Source organism: Canis aureus, chromosome 16 (genome assembly GCF_053574225.1).
Source record: "Canis aureus isolate CA01 chromosome 16, VMU_Caureus_v.1.0, whole genome shotgun sequence".
Taxonomy (NCBI): domain Eukaryota; kingdom Metazoa; phylum Chordata; class Mammalia; order Carnivora; family Canidae; genus Canis; species Canis aureus.
In genome coordinates, this window is record NC_135626.1 from 1,466,178 (window position 1) to 1,489,916 (window position 23,739).

A 23,739-nucleotide genomic window follows, 5' to 3' on the forward strand; every position below is an offset into this window, starting at 1 on the left:
GTATAAGTTAGTAATAGCTAAGAACTAATCAATGTTCAGACCCAGCCCATCTGTTTCCTACTTAACCTAGAAAGCACTCAAACCACCTACAACTTCATTTCGGACAGTCTGCCCCAAGTACCACAATTAGAATAAATAAAGGACCAAGTCTCCATAGTTAAGAAATTAAAAACTCATATATACTATATATAAAAGTAATACATGTTAGATTAATCTAAAATGAGCTTTTATTAAAGCTTTATTTTATTACGTTCTTTGCTGTGGTCTTGATTGGGTCAAGCATAATAATTTCCAAATGAAATAAATTTTGCAATACATATTATAAACAATATCCATAATTGTGGTTAAGTGTACTGTTTGCCTGACTTTACTTACTAAACAAACTTATTTAAGTGTGTACACCCAAAGAGAAGGAAAAAGAAGACAGGGGAGCCATATACAGGCATATCAGGTAATTTTTATTTTAAATGGAAGTAGCACTGAAAGAGAAATGTGCCAGTCAGGGAGGCTTTCATCAGCAGTAGATGAACTACCAGTACAAAGTGCAAGAAGATAGTCACTTCTAACAGGTATAGAACCTTTTTGTCAGAAAAATATCTCAGGCTCTGTAATATGAATATAATGAGGTAGAAGAGACAGGTTACATGTGTAAAAAAAGCATATAAAAAGATGTATAATTTTTTTCTAGAGAATAGATAATGCACACCTAACTCAGAATGTAGCCATTTTACAGTAACATGTAATTTCTACAGGATTTCCTCTGACTACAGCTACAGAATTTGCTTTTAACCATAAGTACTTACCCATCCTTTTAATGGTGCCCATGTAGGAACTCTGTTGCACAAATCACGTAGAATGCGGAGGACAATTACACATGATTTTAATCCGTTTGCCCTTGCCTAAAACAAACAAAATGATTCCAATATCCCTGTTGAAATCCAGTCTTCATTTTAAGCACATGGATCATGGATAGATTCTTTAAAGTGAATACTAATTAGCCACTCATTCATCAGTTGTCAAGCAAACTAAAAAATTAAGTTATTAAAAGCAGTAAAACTATAGTTTAGAAAGGCAGATTTTTAAATGTAAAGGAAGCATATTATTAAAATAGCTTATAGCCTCATGGCAATCCCATTCTGGGCAACCATTTATCTTTCAGCTTTGCTCATCCCTGTCTTTATTTTATAAGCCATCATTTAAAATTCAGAGTACTATGCCAAAGGAGATTATATGATAATTAAATATCATTAACTGTGTAGAGCTATACTCTACATCTTACCTAAATTAACTCATTTACTCCTACAATAACCCTATCAGGTAGAAAGCACCCCCATTTTATACATTATGTGCACAGAAACCATTAAATGGCAGGTATTCCAAATGAAACCTGCACAAGGCTACAATAACAATAAAATAATAACAAAGAGCCAACCTGAAACCATTTGGCATGTCGAAGAGACGCCAAGGCATTCAGGCATTTCTGCCTGTCCAATAAGTCCGGAGGATCTTTCATCGCAACCTTTTCTAATAGGAAAATGGGATAAAGAAAGACAGATACAATTTGACCAAGGGGTTCCTGTCAAATCAACCAAACAATAAAAATAAAAAGAAGAGCAGCATCTGAGTGAACTAATAAGACTCCCAGAAGATCTCACAATTGGCTTTGTTTTGTTGCTTTCTTCTTAAATTACATGCATGATGATTATTTAGGTAAGCAGTCATCAGAGCCATTCTGTGCATAAATACAACAGGAGCACAAAAGCATTCATTTAGTAAACAAACATGTGACCACTGCTACATATGATCTGGGATCTTAGTAAGCATGTGTCTAACACTACAGGGCACAAAACAGGTACACAGCACTTTTGCCTTTGTCGGGACAGGGGCACAGACGGCACAAATCTGGGACCAGGAGCAACAATGACTTTCCTTTACAGAGGAACTATTGATCAGCTCCTGAGGGAAACTGGGGATCTCTTATAAAATCAAGTTGAAATTTACTGAGAATACACTAAGTATCATAATTTTTTTTGAACTAGATAAATCCATTCAACAAGATAACCCTTAATAGAAACTTTGTTCCACTGATGAGAACTCTCCAAGCATTACCTTGAATTCTCTCATTATTGCTTTTCTAGAACAAAATTATTAAAACTACAAAAATGAAGTACATTGGAACATTTTAAGTTTGATCTACCTCTTAAAAAAAAAAAAAAGGCAGCAAAGAATACTATCTAATTAGAGTTATCTAACTTGCCTTAACATTTTAAAGTTGGATTAGATGGCCCAGAGCAACAAAGGTAAGAATTCAAACATGTGATCAATGATAAATATCCGTATCTGATAAATATCCATATCATATCCATATCTGATGTCACAGGATACTAAATCCAAGTTTGGATTCCCAAATGTTTATCTCCTCTCAACTACTAGAAAGGAGGCTTTTGAGCAATATTTAGTGCAATATTTGTAATGCATACAACATACAAATGTTTCCTAAGGAATCATTCTTCATCTAACCCAATGAAGTCAGATTCACCATTCTCTTTTAAACACTCTTAGATACAGGAGAGTCCACCCAACACTTCTTCCTAGTATAATCCTAACAGTCTCAGAAGGTAATATGTTTGTGTGGGCCAAGTGATACATTGTAAATATTTTAAAATGGGAAACAAACTGATACTTTTTGGATTCGTCAGTTATCATAAGATTCTATTAAGGCAACTGTACTGTATATTCTAATTGACAGAATGTCATTTAACTAAAACCAAAGGCATAAGGCCCAAGAGAAAACAAATCTATGAAAGAACAAACTGTGGCCCTCTCTAGGCTGCAATGCTCTAAAGGCTGAAGTGCTACACACTTATTTTCTGACCAGCTGAGCTCTACAGCAGATACTTGCATTGTTTCACATTAACCTCTGCCAACAAATTCACAACCCAGGATCTCGTACCACTGTCCCTTTTTACTCATAAAATGGGAAGCCTCAAAAAAAAAAAAAAAAAAAAAAAAAACCTATTCATGTAATTTATAAACATAGATATACTATGAATATACAGCCATATCCTATGAGTATTTACTTCACAAATGATCTAGTTCTTGGATTTGCTTAATTCTGTCTCTAACAACATAAAACATACCATTAACTCATTTTAATGTTTTCATATCAAAATGCTGAACTATGGTCAGTACAAACATCTGTGTAAAGCTCAGGCACCATATAAAACAAAGTACTATAAATGAATGATCAGAACCTCTTAAAAGTTAGACATGACAAAGGTTGACTGACTGCTAAGTAATGTAATCTCAAGAAAAAGTACCGAACATACTTATTTTTCAAGACTTTAATTTTCAAGTTAAAAATAAGGCAAGCTAAGTTTTAGTCAATCATCTTAGTAGGAGTGTTGGGAAAGGGGACAATGGAAGACAGGGCTGAGTCAGAGGAAGTTTGCATAGGAAAAGACAAGGCAAACCAAAGCTCTTTTTGACCTTTCTGGTACTTTCATCCAGTGGTCACAGCTTGTAAATAACATCTTATGTTCATTACAACACAGATATTTTTAAAGGGGGATAACAACAAAAATATTTACATAAATTCTTTCATCCTCAAGATCATATTATAATCACAAACTCTTATTTAAAAAGGTAATAGACATCATCTTGCTACAGACTGTCAATATTTGGAGGCAGCAGGTTCTGCTAAAAAGAGATGAAAGGCACAGGCAGTGAACAGAAGGCTTGCACCGGACTCCCTTTACATCACCACCAGAATGGCCATGTTTCTTCAAGCTCTCATAGTCAAAAAGTCCAAAGACCCAGAATGTTTCAATATTCATGAGGTGGGAAACAGCAGAGGAAATGTAATAATTCATCTCATTTTATCCTCTTCAAAGTTTCCTATCTTAAAACAGTATAAATTCATATGGCACTGCAGTGCTACTTATAAGCCCTGCTTGCCTATTTGCTTTATATAAAAATAATAGTTTTATATTTTTTCATTCATTAAGAAAAATAACTTTTGTGGCAAGCACAGAATTGCTGGTGGAAAAACAATGCCACTTCTTGTAGCAAAACCTCAAGCTTAGCATTTCTGTGTGAACTTTAACATAGGTGTTTCAATTTTGTGGAGAAGCAAAACTTTTCTGGTAAAAAGACATTTGGAGTCTTTAAATTAGAAACAATGGAACGGTGAGCCATTTCATTTTCCTACAGTGACCAATAAAACAGATGAGAAACAGCAGAGGGAATGGGCTTGGGGAATGACAAAAATGCCAAAAGCAAAGAAAAACAGCTTTTAAAAATTTATTGCCCAGTAACCTGGCATCAGGGCATGAAGGCACATAAAGCAACGATGGAAGCACTGGAAGACAAGTCTACTATGCCTAACTTTACTTATTTGGTTAGAGGTTAGATCACTGACCAGAAACGCAACATACTGCAGGAAATGTTGGTAAGTTTCTCTCAATGCTTTTACATGCATGCTAGCTCTCTGGCTGTTAACAAAACACTAGGCTGGTGATAGGGTAGGCAAAAGCCAGAACATGACTGTGTTAAATGAAAGTTATTTGTGAGGAACCTGGACTCTTCAAAGGTAAAATAATTGAGCTGGGTTATCATAAAGGCCTCTTCGACAATCTGGATGTCACTGAGCTACTGAATTCATGCTGACAGAATTTTCTAGTTAGCCTGAAGATATCGTGGCAAACCCTTCTCAATTCCTTCAAGATTTCTGAACAGCAGATACTAGGCACCAAGCCACTGTCCACGCAAAACAGCATGCCACAATAATGTGGACAGGTAAATGTAGCAATAAGGTAGAACAGAGACATAACTAGTTATGACTTTTCTTCAATGCTTCAGTAGGCAACCAGCCAGCCAGCCACTGAAAAGATAATGGTTAAAGATTTGTACTGAATAGTGTGGGTCTAGCAGCTGGGGAAGGCAGGAAAATAAAGCCTACTGTCTTGTTATAATCCCAGTTGTGATTTCTGGACTGTGAGAACCTAATGCCTTCCACTTAGCAGGACTCATTGCTAGTGAACTGCCAAGATGCATGAGAAGTTCATGCTGGTACCAACATGTGAAAAGGGACTTTTGGGCAGCTTCTCTGTGACCCCTTAAAAACCTACCCTGATACTGAGGACAGAGGTTCATCTTACTCTAAGCCACAGAGTCGCTAAAGATTCCCTATCTCCCTGGTTTCAAATTGCATTGTAAATATAACAAACAGGTAACTTACTACCCTCCCAGTAAATATGCTTCTTAAAATCATAAGCACCAACAGAAGCTGAGACCATGTGAGGCTGAGAATAACTAAATCAGCTCAGAGGCTCCTACATTCACCATAGAGAGTAATGGGAGCAGAAAGCACACGGGACACTTCGTGTCGGAGGAGTTGGGTAAAACCAGAGACTTTCCTTATTTATCAAACAGGGCAATTATCTACCTCCTAGGGCTGTTGTGAAGGTTAAATCTTATATGAGAAAATGCTTCTAACACAGTAAGTTATAAAATACTCTCACACAGCTAAATCTTCAATATATGTTGCTTGAATATCAAGATGCCCACTGTTAATGCTTCTTACATACCAGACAATATGCTGGCTACAAAAATTATTTTTTAACAGATTTTTTTTTTGCCTACAATGTATTTAGGTACCATTCCAGGCACTAGGGATAAAGGACATGGGTAGAGGAAAACATACCTACCTTTGATGAATCATAAGCTATATCACAAATCAGCTCATTATTAGCACAGCAGCAAATACAGTATTTGGGTTTCAATACTACACTTCAGTGGATGTTTAAGAGTTTACCTGTGCTTAGGTTCAGTTCCTCAGACCTATCGAGTACACATTATTCTCACTGAGACCTGAAGGCCGTCTGAGTATGTGAGTTTGCACTGGGAGTCTTTTTAGTAAGCTGAGTAAGTATAACTACCACTATATTGAGCAAATACTTTGTGCTAGGTATCGTACAGTTCACATTATATAAATTCTCTCATTTGACCTCAAACAACTTTTTTTTTTTTTTAAGATTTTATTTATTTATTCATGAGAGACACACAGAGAGGCAGGGACACAGGCAGAGAGAGAAGCAGGCTCCTCACAGGGAGCCCAACACGGGACTTGATCCCCGGACAGGGATCACGCCCTGCGCCAAAGGCAGATGCTCAACAGCTGAGCCACCCAGGCATCCCAACCTCAAACAACTTTCTACAGTGTTTCCTATCCACAGTTTAAAATGAAGAACCCTGTCCAAGATCAAAAATCAAGAGTATCTACTGGAGTTAAGAATTGAACACCGGACTGCCAGGCCCTTGATACTCCTTCTCCTGTGCCAAAGCAGGAAGCATATAGTGATGGTGAATGGTTATTCTAGTGAGCCTTCAAGTAAAGAGTCAGAGTACAGCAAGGAAACTGACAGCATAGAAGGGATCTTACCTGTGAAACTGTTAATGGTACCAAAGAGACTGACTAGATACTCTGGCCACTGAAAATGTAAACAGCAATCTGAATGAATAGTTAGACCCACTTCTGCAGAGACAACCCTGAGGAGCTAAGTGTGTGTGATGTTCTCATCTGCCCCAGTCCTCCAGATCTCCCTGCTTGCAAGCACACTTTTGTCCCTTTTTTAGATTTTACCCAAATATGCAGCAAGCAAAGAGAGGAAAGAGAAAGATGTGAGTATGTATGTACTGTGAATAGCTGGTGGGGAGGAGAGCTATGGAGATCTATAGGAAAATGTCTCCTCAAACAGAGTTACAATGCATATTTTTTTGAGTATTAAAAAGAAAAGGACTGGAGATTTTGAAAAGGAGGGTATCTCTCAGTCTTAGAAATTCCTAGAACCCAAATGAAATCCTGTCCTTCCCCCCATGCAGCTGAAAAGAACTGCATCAAGGTGGGAAGAGTTGTTCGGTGAGAGGAACTAAGTCCTCCAGAATCGTACAGCCCAGGTCTCAAATGCTAAGTCATGCTGGATTGTCAAAGTTGCTCAGAAATATGCAAAACTGCAGTGCAGATAAAAAAGCATTTTGAAAAAAGTTAGATAAAATGCACAAATTATAAGAGATAACAGCGAGTCAACAGGCCTGAGATGTTAAGGAGGACATGTGCAAAGCAAATCTTTCTGCCATTCAAAAGAAAAGGAAGTAATGTGTGTTTTTACATATTAGATCCAGGCAAATTCTTTCACCTTACTGATTCCACACAATAACGTTAACATCAGCTGATGAGATTCAGCTCATAAAAAGGTCTTGGGATCCTTTAGTTACCCAATATCTAGAACAGAAACTATGACTCTCTTACTTTACTGCAAATTCAATTCTACCACAACTAGTCTTTTAGTAAGGGTGCAGTCCACTAAGAATTTGTTTCCAGCTTCTGTGAACAGACATTAAAGTTATAGATGCAACAGACTAAGTTTAAGGGTCTCACAGAAAACTATGCCATAATACATAAGTGTACAAAAACCATGGGAAAAAAGAAGCCTGAGGTTCTCTTAATATTTTCAAAGAAATAACAGAAGAGATGCCTACAGCTACAAGCAGATGTGGAATTAATCTAGTCTTCGGTGACTTCAGTCTTTTTCTTATCTCTCTATACTCAAATAATTGTTAATAATACCTATAATTACAACTATTCTTAGAAATGGTTGGCTTTAAGAGGGTCAAGTAGAACACAGTTTACCAGAATTAACAGAATTATCTTGACACTTCACAAATCACTTTATAGTTCTAGAGTTAATGGTGAACTGTACTGCTGTTAAATTAAGCTACTCAGGATTGGTTTTTCAGAAGTATAAGGGATACTATATATAGAAAAAAAGTAATGGCATAAACCCAATTACAGATTGGATACACTTTAATTATATTTATTTATTTATTTTTAAAGATTTTTTAAAATTTATTTATTCATAGAGATACACAGAGAGAGACAGAGAGAGAGAGAGAGAGAGAGACTGAGAGGGAGGTGGGGGCAGAGACACAGAGGGAGAAGCAGGCTCCATGCAGGGAGCCTCATGTGGGACTCGATCCCAGGTCTCCAGGATCACGCCCTGGGCTGAAGGCGGCGCTAAACTGCTGAGCCACCCAGGCTGCCCAATACACTTTAATTTTAAAATCTGACTCATAATGTGTCTACTTCATACCTGTTGGGTATGGTACAGCTGATTTTTAGTTACCCAAAAAAACTTTTTTTAAAAGGAGTATATATCTACTTTTGCTTTAAGAAATCCTATGAGACTTATCTGCCAAAACTCTAAATTTCTAAATTCTAAGATCACTATGTGTCTTTTACTTTATCATTTTATCATCAACTTGACATAAATTAAGAAACTGACCAATATTTCTTACTGCTCTGGTATTTCAGGTAGCAGAAAAGGCAATGGGACTTGCTAAATGTCTAGTGATAAAAAACGGGGAGTCCCCACTGGCCCAGATAAGCCACACTGCCTCTGAACTGTCATGACAGAGAAGGGCCAGTTGGTCAAAGGTCTAACACAGGACAAATACCACATGGCAAGTGTTTCAAAGGATAGGACTGAGAGGCAGAAACAAACTAACTGGACAGGATAAGAATGTCAGATAAAGAAGTCCAGCTCCATCATTCCTTCTCAAAGCTGAATACAGATTTCTTACTCTACTTTTATGAGGATGACACTGCCATACAAGGCTTTTTAACTTCAGAAGAAAGTTAGTTTAAAGCATAATTCCCACATATACCATATACAAATGTTAACAGGATCACAAAACTCCTAGAAAGAAATTTACTAAAGATTAATTTTTAGAAAACAATCCCCCAATTTATATTTCTTACATTATAAAACATATTTACACATGGACATAAATCTTACAAGGTTATAATACTTACTAAATTCAAGAGCAATGTGCAAATGAGTAATCTGAAGTAGTAAGCGAGTAAATTTGAAAACAATATTGTTCTGGAACACATTTAATCCTCAAGTCAGACCTAATAGCCAAACTACATAGAATAGGTTGGCTGATACCAGTAACAATGTAATAGCAGACAAAGTAAAACAGAATATCATAATAGTATAAAAATTAGAGTTGAGACCAACATAATAATCAATAGGTTTCTGAATTAATATATATTTCAAATGTATACACTTTTGCAAAATATAGCAATTACATAGAAATACAACTTTTTAAAAAACTATGAGTGGCATCAAACAAAAGTTATTTCTTAAATTCGTTAAGCACACTTAACATAGCATTCAAGAGAAGTCTTATGTAAGCAAACAAAACAAATATATATACATGTGTACCTCCATCCTTCTTCTCCAATTCGTCCCTAATTAGAGGGGAAGTAAGTATCACCTTCAAAGTTAGCGTGGGCTCTTTTGTATTCCGAATTATAATAGAAGCTTCATCTACACATTGTTCCACTTGGTATTTCTCTTCTGTGAGTTTCTGAAAGTCATCAAGATTTCAAAAACACCCAATTAACTAGATACAAATCTCAAAAAAATGAATGACTGCCCCTTAGTTTTCAATATTAGTAATACTGGGCTGAAAGAGTAAAGTCTTTAACTAGTTCTTTAGTTTAAGAATAACATTTCTCTCTCCTCCCAACTTACCAGCAAATCTTCTTTCTCCACATCTCAAAAAGCAACTATGTCAACCATTTATACAATTACTAGACAATCTTTAAAACCTTTCTTTCTAATATTTGAAAAATACCAACAGCGTCATTATGTGATAATGGGTAAAGTGTTGCTCTTAAAATTCTCAGAACTACTGTAAAATAATAAATTGCTGAGAATGCTCTCTAAATCAAATCCCTTTTTGAAAGGAGAACCATCTCAAAAGGAATTCCTACTTATTAAGGACTTACAAAAACATAAGATTAATCGTTTTTATATAAGATTATGTAGCTGTTAAAGAGAATCAAGTAAGGATTCTTGATTGAGAAGAATGAAAAAGGATCTCTGTTTAAAAAACAAACAAACAAACAGCAGAGACAAGTAACCTTTCCCAAAAGACAAGCAGGTCTTAGAGATCACTCCAGAAAACCTATTGTTATGGAAAAAGTCACCTGGGAACCACAGGGAAACATACAGTACTTCTTTTAGCATATAATTACACACATATATTAAGGGCCTTCCACAAAACAATCACCAATTAGAATCACATATTAAGTTATATTTAATATATTATTATACATTATACATATAATTTAATAAGTTACACAGGGTCTTTCTTGGTAGTGAAATTCCTATTACCTCACACAAATAGCTGGCTGGAAACACTACCAGGTCTTTGCTTATCAGTGTGCATTAAAAGATCTCAAAGCCATTTTCATAAAAATAGCATTTTATCATAAACATTTATATCAAAAAATATAGCTAATAGAAAATTCATTACCCTAATTTTCAATAAAGAAAACTAAGGAAGGGAAAGGCCACACAGTCACTGGAAAAACCAGAACTAGAATATAGAGAAAAAACAGAAACCTGTTTACATTGACACTAATAACATTAAAGACATCCAACAGAGAATTAGTCAAACTAAATTTTCAACTATCCATGCAGATCACATGGTATAAGTTTTGGGCTAACCAAACATGATTTCTGGTTTTGTTCACCCTTTTCCCTTGCTCAAAGAAGTTCTAAACACTAGAAAAAAGAATGTAGAGAAAAGGTATGGTACAACCACAATTAATTAAGGTATTACTAGAAGTTTTGCTAGGGAAAGTGCTAAGGAAAAAGATTTTTAATTTACAAGAAAATAAGATCATACATCAGAAATTGGTTTTCCATACAAACACCAAGAAAATAACAGGGAGACAGGGAATAAAGGTAGAAATCATGCTTAAAAATAATTCCATGAAATATTAAGAGCAACAGTAAGTATATGTATGTGGGCATATATGTGTACATGTATACAACTGAATATGAGATGGGAATACAATTATGTACCCATTTCACTTGGATGCCTTTACCCGAATACCTATAGTAATGGAACTGTCACAATAAAGCAGCTGGTTTCAGGGTTCGATAACTCTATTGGCTATGATAAAGTGAAATACACTTTTCTCCTAATGTCTACCACTGTTCTTAAGAGTTCAAGCCTGTTTTACGTTCTCTAAGAAGCCCTTCAAAAACTAAAAGATATGTGTCTTTTTTTTGTCTTCTCTTACCTAAACAGCCCCAGTCTCTTCAAATTTAAAATGGTTTACATGGATTGTACTTTCTTCTAGGTCCTTGCCTTGAACACTTACTTGCTAGCTCAATAAGAACATTTTACAACTGTGGTGCCCAGAAATAAAGGTCCTCGCCAAAGAGACAAAAAATACAGGGTTTACACAGTTGTGATCTGCACAGAGAAAGCTCTAATAATGCAGACTGAAATCTGGCCCAATCTCCCATATCAATACTAGAGAAATGTGACGATTTTCAGAGTAAGAATTTTGGATTATTATATCCCTGGTTCTCAACCCCTTTTCCACCCTGACACACAGTTGAGGAATAGGACCATTCTCATAAGAAACAGAACTCACTATAGGGAGCAGAAATGGGAGTGAGATGTTTGAAAAGCCTCCATGGATTATTACTTTATCCTAAATTTAAGAGTAACAGTGTTCACTGTAATAAAAGCAGGAATACAGATTACATTTTAAAACAACATAAAAAAATGGAAATGAGGAATTTTATTAATATTCTAATAATAAAAAATATAGTTAGCCAGAAATCCCCGTTATTCAGTACACTATTTCTTAAAAGTTCTAATGGGGATCCTCGGTGGCTCAGTTGGTGAACCATCCGACTCTTGATTTCGGCTTTGGTCATGGTATCAGGGTTGTGGCATCAAGCCCCATATCGTGCCCCACGACGGGCTCCATACTGGGCATAGAGACTGCTTAAGATTCTCTCCCTCCCTCTGCCCCCCAACACTTCTCTTAAAAAAAAAAGCTCTATTATTGTACTCCATGTTGCTCACCCTTCTCCCTCCCCAAATCATAACAAAAGAACTTAAAATAATTTTTTAGAAGAAATCAATTTAACCCTATGAAAGATCAAAAACATTTCTTTATAAGAATTGAAAATGGAAAAACCAATAAATGTTCAGTCACTTAGAAAACCATATCTTAAGTCTAAGGCAAAATGAAAAAATAGTGCTCCAAAAATTAATACAGGGAAACGTATCAACAAGTAACACAAATTTGATTGTCAAGAATGGTAGATTAAAAAAAATCAGGAAGATGGTTCTGAAGATCAACTGGTAAATGTGAAAGAAAAGTATCCAGTAACAAAGCTAATAAAAACAAATTTAGAATTCATATTACTTGGGGGGGGGGGGGGAGGACCTTTTTAGAAGAAATACAAATAAAAGAAACCAACTAAACAAAAGAGAGCATTCAATTCAAAGGACTTTGTGGGACCTTAAGGGCTGATATCTATTTATGTGATATGAATATAAGGACTAACAGATATAAAGTCATCAAAAAGCTACAATCTGATTACACCACAGACAACACATCTGAAACTGAAAGATGATCACAGCTTTCCAATTAGTGATGCAGCTTGCCCTTGGAGCAGACTGGCAGAGCAGGTCCTATGGTGGCCACAGCTCCAGACCAATCCACCATCTTCAGCCCTGAGGAGCCTTCCGCCTTCACAGCATTCTCCAAAATGCATGCCAACATCAAAATTTTCTAAAAGCATCCAATTGGAAAAGGTTTGGAACAAGGAATTAATAGAGACTTTCCATTAACAGCATGAAAGAGTGACTGCTGAATTAAGGAAGCTTTCATTTTTAAGTTATAACATATGAAAGTCTCTAATTGTCTAGGGTCCTTTTGATCTTTTCTGCATTATATCAACCCTTCCTAGAGAATTATAAAACTGAGAGACCTAGTCTGAACAACATGGAGCCTCTCAGCAAAATATACCTGAAGACTGTACCTTAAGAGCATCTTAATCTAGTAAATATATGCTGAACACTAATCAGAAGTTTGCTTTAAATGTGATGGATGAGTCACTGACCCCGAGTAGCAGTATTCCCTTTGTCTGCACCTACCCTTTACTGTTACCAATTTCTTATTATTAATTTCATCAAGGTCACTACCTATCTTCACCTTTTTACAAATTCTCCTAGAGGTGCAATTAAACTGTACTCACCTGAATCTGAATAGGAAGATTATCTTTGACTGTATTTAACAGGGTCTCTGTGGGTTTGTCTTTGCACATTAAAACCAGCTCCAAGTCCATATCATCTTTAATCAGCAAGCCTTTTGCAACCAGGCCAATCCTCATTACACCACACAATGTCCGACCACCTTGATCCCTAAAAATAAAAGTCTAAATGATTACTTTTACAACCTATTTCCCAACTATAGCTTAATCATTGCTTGGCTTCCTGTATAGCCACATGAACTGATAAGGAGCATATAAATCCAGACATCAAAAATTAAGTCTCAGATTTAAGACTAATAAAAGTATCTATCTTCCCCACAGAATCAATAGGGAGCATATTTCACACTGGAGATCTTTTAATTCTTTATTACATCTAGAGTGCTTATTAGGAAAGTCTATATGTACTATATCCTCTTAAACATTTTTTGAAATATTTTTAAACTTCTCCCTTTTATCTTATTATTAGTAACTAAGGAATTCGTGAGAAACCTGAATACCAAAGTATACGGAAAGAGAGCATCAAGGGTAGAAATCTAAAAGACCTGAACTCTACTCACTGGTGTCTGTTGGCTCAGTACGCGTAACGACAAAACAGCTATCAGCTACATAAGCCTTAGCTCATCCCTTCTAACTGTATCATTCCAGGAATCCACAAAAGTTTACGGGGAAAGCAGAACAATGTGATAAAACTAAAGAGCAGAGGAAAGAAGGAAAAGACCAAAGATAATCTGCCAGCATATGCATTCCAAATACAGTTGAGGCTAAAAGAACAAACATTCAAAGAACATCAAGTCATGAATGGTGCATAAAAATATTAACATCTACTCTTGATTAACACTACAAATTTCTTATCGGTTCATTTCCCTCAACACAAGTGAAAATGTAACTGATCTTAGCAGTCACTCCACAACTAAGCAAGTGTCTGAATACAGAAAGTATACTAAAGGAGATCCAATATCTCCACCTCCAGAGGCTCACACTGTAGTAAAGTACAAAAAGCAACCTGCTTAAAAAGGGAAGAGAAAGTAACAGCTGAGAACTGTAGGCCACAAACTCTCATTTAAACCTCACAACAAGCTTGCATTTAAAAGTCAAGGAATGTGAATCTCAGAAAAGCTAATTAATCGTTCAAGTTCACAGAGAGAATAAAACACAAAGCCTAGATTCAAACTGAAGTTGCTATGATCACAGTGCTCTGGTTCTTTACATTATTATGGTGGCTTCCCAAATTCAGGAAAAGGGAGAGGTCAAAATCAGAGAGGTCAAGCAAGGCAACATCAGAGTCTGACTTCAGCAGTCTTGATATGGTTAAAAGAAAAAAAGGTCATTCTAGCTGGGGCAAAGAATCAGCAGGGTGGAGAACAAACTAGATAGAGAAAGGATTAGGGAGAGAAATATTGTGGCAGTAGAAACAAGACAGGAAGTTATAAATAATCCAGCCACTGGTTAAGTGCTGGCACACCTTAGAGATTCAATAAACATTAAACCAATGAAAAACTAGAAGGGTGGTACAAGTATAGACAGAAAGAAAAAAGGGTTTTGAAGCAAGTGACCCAAACAGAAAATTATTTGATATTAAGAAGAGAACCCATCGCCTTGGATTCCTCCTTCTATATCCCTGTCCTCTCATTTCATTCTCCCAAATCTAATAATAGTTGATAAATTCTCCCTCCACGATCAACCTCAAACAAATGCCTTCAAACTAGTTTCTGTTCAGGCTCTTATTATTACCTCTCACCTAGACTACCTCAAAAACCATTTCTCCACTGGCTTTAATGACTAACTTCTGTCATCTCCAATCCATACTGTACACCACCATTACCAGAATAATCTTCCAAAAGCACTGCATGGACAGCATTTTGCCTATTACTTTCCTGCTATCCCACTGAATACTCAGGCACTCAGCATACTGGGAGGCAATTGAGAAGACAACATGGCTTCGTAGTTCAAATTCTGGCTCTGCCACTCACTACTGTGACACTAGGTAAACTACGAATTACCGGGCTCTTTTGAGCTTACTTTCTCATTTGTAAAAAAGAAAAATTACCTTTCTTACAGAATGGTTCTAAGAATATTATGTAATTTAATGTAAGTAATGAACTTAGCCCAGATCCTAGCGTACATTTAATAGCTCACAAATCCCTAAACAATAACTATTAATCCCTAAATGGTCCCTATGCTTTCTCAAACCTAAAACTTTGATGACATTTATTTTCTTTCACTTTCAACTGTCTGCCAAAAGCCTACCCATCCTCTGAGCCTACTGCACATGCTACTTCCTTCATAAAGTTTTTTCTGATCCCCAGAACCGGCATATAACCTCTCCCTGCTCTATACTTTCACATTTATTCACAGGAAAGAGGCAAAGATGCTAAGAAAATTGGGTCTGGAGTCCAACAGATGAATATGAATCCTGGTCCACCACACATACTAACTCAGTGACCTCAAGCAAGTTAAAGTTTGTTAATGTTTCTGAGTCACTCTTTTCATATGCCAATTTGAAGCAGTAGAAATTTCACAGGTAAAGTGGGGGCAGAGGAGGGGAATAATAACCAAAGACTAAAAGGCTTGTTGTAGGATAATGTGAAAAATACTCTGCTACAGTAACTTGCATTCAATAAATGGTAGCTATTATTAACTAGCCATTATTACTTGTTTATTAAATTCTATGTCATAATTAGGATATACTTATGAGATGACAGCATGACTGAGCAGAGAAAAGAACTCCTACTTCAGTCCTAAATTTGAATAATGAATTTGTATATGGGAGGTATTATAAAGCTCACATAAACACCCAAAACATAGGGAATTACTTAAAATTAAGAACAGAGCCCTAATATTCCTAATATTACAAATAATGGGAACTTTTTGACTTTTGAGTCAGTCTGTAAAAAGGTAAAATAACACACAGGTAAAAGCTGCCTAACAGTGCCTGGCTATTAACAGAAGGTGCTTAATAAACAGAAGCTAGGGGCAGCCCCAGTGGCTCAGCGGTTTAGCGCCGCCTACAGCCCAGGGCCTGATCCTGGAGACCTGGGATCGAATTCCATGTCGGGCTCCCTGCGTGAAGCCTGCTTCTCCATCTGCCTGTGTCTCTGCCTCTCTCTCTCCTCCCTGTGTATTCTCATGAATAAATAAATAAAATATTTAAAATAAATAAATAAATCAACAAACAAACAAACAAACAGAAGCTAGCCCAGCCCCAGCCTGGTGCTCTCTGTAGAACTGAGCATACATCAGGAGCTTGATCCATGTCTTTTACTGGGAAACAGCTCTGTTCTTAGAAGATGTGCCTGCTTCTGTTTTATACAAAATAAGGACCTAAACATTCTGCACTCCTTGAGTTCCAACACATGTGAAGAATCAAGACAAGCGCTCAATCTGGGACTGTTCACAAAGACAGTCCAGAGAACCCGTACACACAGAGCTACATTCACAAGTCCAAATGAAAGTGTGGAGCACGTTAAGGTTTAAAAACCTTTGAAATACAGTGACTTGATCCAGTTAAGCAAATGTCTGCTGAAGACTTTTCAAAAGTCTTTTAAAAACAAACAGAAGAAGTATTAAAAAGGCCTGAATTCCAGCGATAAATGAAACTCCCCTTAAAAAAGGTAAATTTTATGTTATACATATTTTTATCAAAAATTTTTTAAAAGTTTTTGAAAGGGCATAAACACATTCCAAAGTACAATGTAAATATGGAGTGCAGGACTATTTAACTTGCACAGGGTTTGGGATATACAGCGCTAGGCTACTGAATACTACTACCAATTAACATAAACCTCAAAATTTGGCAGTATCTATTTTAAAGCCATCATACGCAAGAAAAACTGAATTACTGCCAAGAACCTTCAAGCTGACAAGGTAATATACACAGTGTAGATATTATCTATAAATAGTTAACAAAATCAAAGAATTAGGTTCTTCAGCTGAAAACTGATACCAGTTATCTTGCATCTGAAGATGAAAAGGTTACACTATCTTTCATGAAGAAAATCAATTTATCAATACTTCCCCATTATTATCTATTTATCACATTTAGAATCGAAAGTTGGAGAAAAAAATCCTATAACCTCTATCTTTAATTTATAAGTTGCAGCCAAAGAAATGCTCTTAATCCTACAAATACAGTAAAATCAAATGAGCTGCTTTTTCAAAGTAAGTCATACTTATCCCAATTTTAGTAACATTGCTCAAAACAGTAAGCTTAGTATGACATACAGTTTCATGATCTGACTCCAGTTATCATATAGCTTCATCTCACTCATCTCTTATTATTGTTACATCACTGAGAATACTCTGCTATAATTGCTGAAGGGTCTGACTCCTGTTAATCTTTCATTCATTCCACAAATATCCAATGAGCATTTACTAAATGCCAGACACTGTGCTGAATCCTGGGAATCAACAAGGTGGATGTGGTCAAAATACATTTAGAACACATTTTCCTATATTCTTTCTTCTCCACCAGGATTTTTTAAATGCCTTAAAAAAAATAACATTTTATGATTTCCCCAGAGACCTACTATTTATTTCTGAATTTAGGAGGTGAACCAACACATGAAAAAGGTGACATTTCATAATCTCCAAAACATTACAATTCTAAAGGGCTTGGTGCATTCTTAAAAGGCATCCTGAACAAATCCATCTTCTTTTCCTGGTCTAATCATTACTTCTTTCTTGCTTTCCTTTCAAATGTAACTTGGAAAAATTCCACAAACATTTACTTCCTTGTTTATACTCATATAAATGAGAAAACCTAAAGAATATCATGTACCAAATAAAACCTAGTGGGATAGGACTCTGAGCTTTTTCTGAGCACTGCAGTAAAGCATCACAAAGGTCAGGCCACACTCACTTGGAATAGGCATCTACAGCCTCATCCTTCTTCACTTCTATCTCACCCTCTGTTTTTGTGCCTTTATTTGTTTCATCCAGCCAATCTGAGACATGTTTAAGGGCACATTCAACAGTAGACACCATATTCTGAACAGCTTCAAGTTCCTCTGGAGATGGATAGATTGTTGAATGTTTCACCATAACATGGCGATCATCATTGGCAAAAGATCTAATAGATCTCTGTCAGAAGAAAGAAAACAATAAAAGTAATGCTACCTGAAAAGTATGATATATAAATATATTTAAGTCAATTCATAGCATTAATTGTCAAGCCATCATGAAACGGTTAATGTTGAGAAAATAAAAAAATTGTAAAAAATTGTATAGGAATGAAAGTAAAACCTCATTCTACTGAACTCCAAACCAGAAAATTAGAAATCTTTCATTCATGTTTGGTAAGATTCATCCAAGTCAACCTCAGTATCATGTACATGCTACCTTTTAGCTGAATCGAGTTAGAGACTTCAAAAATGATCATCTGTATTACATATCGTCTGTGAGAAAAACATTCTTCCTAGCTTTAACAAAGTCTCTAGGAATGCATGATGGTGACTCATGATACCCAACCACTCCTTTCCAAACTGCTGAAGACTTGCACCTTGAAAAATTGAAATGTCATAATACAGTAATAATGTAAAATACAAAGGTATGTGTTAACACTATAGAAATTCTAAACTGTGGATCAAGACGCCTGAGTGGCTCAGCAGTTGAGCATCTTCCTTCGGCTCAGGGCATGAACCGGGGGTCCTAGGATTGAGTCCCACATCAGCTCCTTGAAGGGAGCCTGCTTCTCCCTCCACTATGTCTCTACCGCTCTCTATATCTCTCATGAATAAATAAATAAAATCTAAAAAAAAAAAAAAAAAAACCAACTATGGATCACATTAGAATTCTATTTACTATGTGGTATTCAAACCTTTAGTGCAAGGCCTTAATTTTTAAAATAGATTAGCAGGAGGCATTTCAAACTCCAAAATGGGGAAAATACATACTACAAAAGAATAAACTTCCCAAAGTAATTTACAAATGTATTACATTGTCAATCAAAATCCCCTCAAGATAGTTTTACTTAATACTCAACAAAAATCATTTTAAACCTCATTTGGAGGAAAAAAACAAATCAATGAAAGTACCAAGAAATATTCTACAAAGATGGATGAATGGTACCATTAAACCAAAACAAAATATCAAAACTTTAAAAAGCAATAATTAAAATGACACGCTGGCCCAGAAATCAGTGGAGCAGATTAAAGTCTAGAAATAGAATGAATTTCATGAAAATTTAATAGAGTAGACCCTTCACCCTCATGAGTCACACTTCCAAAAACTTTTGAATATTTCCAAATTTACAAATACCATGAGGACACTTATACCAGTACACTGCAAAATGAACAGGGATAACTTGGTGAGTTTCCATGAGGCCCAAAGTATTCCCTTTAAAAGCTGGCTAGAGTGTCTTTACTTACATGAACTTATGTGCTAGATGGTAAATATTTTGTTCTAAAGTCTACCACAAACTAAAATAGTCTCAATTCCTTATCAGTCCTGTCTCTTTTGTTTTTGTTTGAACATTGGTGTTTAAAAATCATACTAACTTGGTACTGTACTACTGTCCCCTATAAAATGAAACAAACTATAACTAAAAAGGTAAGTGGTTTTTTGAAACCATCAATTATTATGGAATAAAAGGACTGAAGTCAATCACAAAGCTTTCCTTTTTTCTAGATAAAAGCCATTTCTGTCTAGATTTCTTCCTTGCTCACAGTCCAAAACCAGTTTTCTAACTGGAGTCTTTTGCCACAAAGAAACAAACTCTTTAAATCACTTCTTGAGATTTACTCACATATCTCAAAATAAGCAACAAGAAAACAAAATTTGAGAAAACAAATTGGAGATGCCAGGCTGTTCTAGAGATTAATTATCAAATTATTTGACTTGGGACGCCTGGGTGGGCTCAGTGGTTGAGCGTCTGCTTTTGGCTCAGGGCATGATCCCGGATCCCGGGATCAAGTCCCGCATCAGACTCTATGGAGAGCCTGCTTCTCCCTCTGCCTGTGTCTCTGACTCTCTCTGCGTTTCTCATGGATAAATAAATAAATCTTTTTTAAAAAATTTTTTGACTTGCTCTTTACAGAAGAAGAAATTAACTAATTTTTTAGTTCTGAATGGTAAAGGAAACATGTTAACTTGGGATATTCTCTTTTAGTTTTATGGTGAATTACTAAGTTACTTAGCTAAATTACTCGGTCCTGCACACTGGCTTCATCTTAACAAAATTATACACTGCTATATACCACAAACCTTTGGTGTTTCTCTCACATATAAAGATTGCCAATGTTAAATCCAAAAATGTTAAATCCAAGACCCTACTGTTTGTGACACAACAAGCATCATGAAACAATGGTGAAAGGAAGAATAAGCAGTATTACCAAAAAAAGAAGAAAAACTTGGGGAGTCTAAATGGATTTGTTTCAAGATATAAAAAACTAAATAGGAAAGAACTATGTAGAAACAGATAGTTATCATTCAAATCTAAGATCTAAGCAGTAAAGCAATAGTGGAAATTGGAAAACACCTACCAACTGAATTATGTAAACACAAAATTATGTAAACACCAGAAAGTCTAAACTAAATTTAAAATAAATAAACTAGGAAAGGAGTTTTTATCGACTATGACAGTATTAAAAAGCATTTAAATTTTAAGAAAATCAAGACTATTTATAATAAATATAAGCTGAAGAGGCACCTAATTCATATTTAAGGAAAACACAAGACACGGTATACTTTCTTACACCTCACCTAAAACTAAATGACAGAGAAAATCCCAAGTTAATTAACATTTTTTCCCACCCTCTAGAACTAAAATATTTGGAGAATTTCTTCTCTAAAGAGCAAGTCAACTAAGTTATAATCCATAGAACAAATTTTTTTAAAAAAATCAACTAACACTTAAAGAAATACCATCAGACTTGCTAAACAACATATTTCAAACATACTGATGATTAATATTTTTGTGCCTTTTCTCCCACTTATAACATCTTTTTTTAAGCCTTTTCTCACTTATACTTAGGGGAAAAATTCACACAACATCCTCCAGAGCCAAAATACTAGAAGAAAAAAAATCAACATATTTTTACCAATGCAAACACTAGGCACCATAGATTATGATCTCATCTAATATCTCATCCAATTTGAGTATGAACTTTCCACAAAAAAAAAAAAAAGCAAGATTTCCCTGAGGTTAGGTTCAGTGCTCCCAATACACTCAACATTTGACCCTATTATTTTGAAAACATGGAAAAAAGGTAACTTTTTGAGTTTAATACTCAAATATTTCATAAATTCTTATACCATTCATATCACTCATTAAAGGATTGGTTCAAGATTTCTCATTTCCATTGGAAAAAATTGAACTTCAGGTAGAAGACTAGAGAAAAATTACATAATTTCAAGGTCACCTAAAGCCATCCTTATTATTATCAGTTTGCTAATGCCAGTATTATCAGAAAATTTACTTATGAGCCTTTCCTCCTTTGTATGTAATAATATATGGCCTCAAGGCTCATGGGGCTCCCTCTTGTGGTTTAAAGGGCTCATAATAAATCTGAACTCATTGGCTTTGCTTAAATAGTAGAGTGCCATCTTCATCTGATGCACTAGAGCCAAAAATTAACACCATTGTTTTTCACTTGCCCTCACTATTAACATTTCCAATTTTAACTACTGGAATTTTACAATGAAATTATGGAAATATAGATAATACCTACCATGGTTTTCTATAGTGTTTTAGCTTCTTTTTCCAATCCCTTCCCCACTTTCTTGTCGTCTTCACTAGACACTGTTTTATGTGACAGTACCTCCTCATAAGCCTGAGTCCTCTGACAACTCAGAGTCAATATGGCAAAGATGTTTGAAGACTTATTCTCTGGAATACACCTGCAAGAGAAAAAGAAAAACAACTTTTCAGAAATGCTTATTTACAGTTAGTTTTATATCCGAAATTTGGAGCCCATACATGTTATTGACCAAAAGGAAATACTCGTTATAAAGTGACCTCATTTCAAACAAAAAGCTAGCATATCTTTTGAGGGCTTGGGGCCAAGAGACTAAGTAAATGGCCAAATAAGTAAGCCTCCTGGTAAGCCACAACGTGGCAACTGGCTGACTTGTACTCAATGAGATAAAGAGACACAGATTCAGTAAAGTAGTACTACCTGAAAAAGTAATACTACTACTGATGGCAACACACTGCAATTAATGATGAGCTTTTCAATTAGAAACTAGCATTAGCCAGACCTATCCAAAAAAGTAGTTAATATACCAGAAAATACACCACCATCATTGTTTGAAACCATGAAGCTTTTCCATTTGATACCGCCAGTACACACTGGCACAATGTTTCTTCTTTAATAATCATTTTTAGGCCTAAAATTCAGAATGCTTTTCTGCTCTGTTCCCCTAACTCTTGAGAGACTCTGCCTCCTGACTTCAACCTATATGTGCTGTTCTGACAAACTCCTGAATATTCACTAGAACCTGACTTCATTACCCGTGGATGACTCTCACAAAATCCCACTGTGTATTTCTGCCTAGAGGCCGAATCACTATTCTATTACCCCTTTGCTCCATCTTTATGAGATTTTATTCCATATAGAGTAAAAGTAAACTCTTCTAAGCACTGATGAAATCCTTACAAGATTATAAGCCAAGATGTTAAAGAAAAACAAAAAACTAGAAAGCAACCATCGAACATGCTTAGCTACATGGATATCACCACAAAATATATAAACTCACCAAAAATAGCTTCCTCTTCATCTCAATTATCTTTCCTTTAAATTTCATTTAAACAAGGAAACCCCCTCTGCTTTTGTCTGTAACAGTTTCCTAATACTATCAGCTGCTCTCTTAAAGAAAAAAATCCTTGGGGTGCTTGGTGGCACAGCTGGTTAAGCATCTGACTCTTGGTTTCCATCAAGGTCATGATCTCAGGGTCCTGAGAGCAAGCCCCATATCACGCTCTATGCTCAGCACAGAGTCTACATAAAACTCTCTCTCCCTCTACCTCTGTCCCTCCTCCCTCCTGGCTCACCTGCTCTCGTGCTCTCTCTCTCTCTTTCTTCTCTCTCTCTCTCTAATAAACAAATCTAAAACAAAAAAAAATTATCAGTTTTGAGGTTTTGAAACCAGTAAAGTTACATTTAACACTTCCCAATTACTACACATGAAAAAACAAACACACAAATGATACTGTGACCCACACGCAAAACTATTCATATCTATCCTGTAACCAACTTCCCTGACTCTACAAAATCCACCTGAAATAAGCTACTGAAACTTCACTTAAAAAAAAAAAAAAAAAAGTCATGTAACTGAACCAATCAACTGGACTTAACTTATCATACCTATCACACGAAGGTAGGGAGGGAACATACACATGCTGCCAATTCAGAGGGTCTTTTCATACAACAAAGTTAAGAAACAATCTAAAACAAGATCTGATGGCAAGACACATCTCAGAGATCCTGTGTAAAGACTACATAAAGAAGTCTTCGGCATTTCCCATTCCCAACCCTACTTCATCAATCTAGCAGATTCAACCATTCAGCATTTAAGCTATGAATCCAGCAGCCAAAAAAGATTGCTATGTGTTCAGCTGAGAACTGACAGCAAAGTTCAAATCCTT

General features: G+C 35.8%; 1 protein-coding gene across 9 annotated transcripts in view; it reads right to left on the minus strand.

The window, feature by feature from the left end:
• The window catches only part of STRBP (spermatid perinuclear RNA binding protein), a 148,377-nt gene that overhangs the window by 52,856 nt on the left and 71,782 nt on the right, over window positions 1–23,739 (minus strand). For 7 of the 9 annotated variants that reach the window (XR_013353718.1, XR_013353719.1, XR_013353720.1 and 4 more), the window contains exons 2-8: window positions 23,146–23,200; window positions 21,824–21,992; window positions 18,016–18,236; window positions 13,143–13,308; window positions 9,288–9,432; window positions 1,433–1,524; window positions 804–899 (exon numbers count right to left, since the gene is read on the minus strand). Coding sequence is in view for 6 of the 9 variants with exons in the window: in XM_077850568.1 (XP_077706694.1) it covers window positions 804–899; window positions 1,433–1,524; window positions 9,288–9,432; window positions 13,143–13,308; window positions 18,016–18,236; window positions 21,824–21,826 (723 nt within the window). In the remaining 3 variants the exon portion in view is untranslated. The remainder of the gene's footprint in view (window positions 1–803; window positions 900–1,432; window positions 1,525–9,287; window positions 9,433–13,142; window positions 13,309–18,015; window positions 18,237–21,823; window positions 21,993–23,145; window positions 23,201–23,739) is intronic. The other 2 variants (XM_077850564.1, XM_077850566.1) reach the window with 1 other exon arrangement.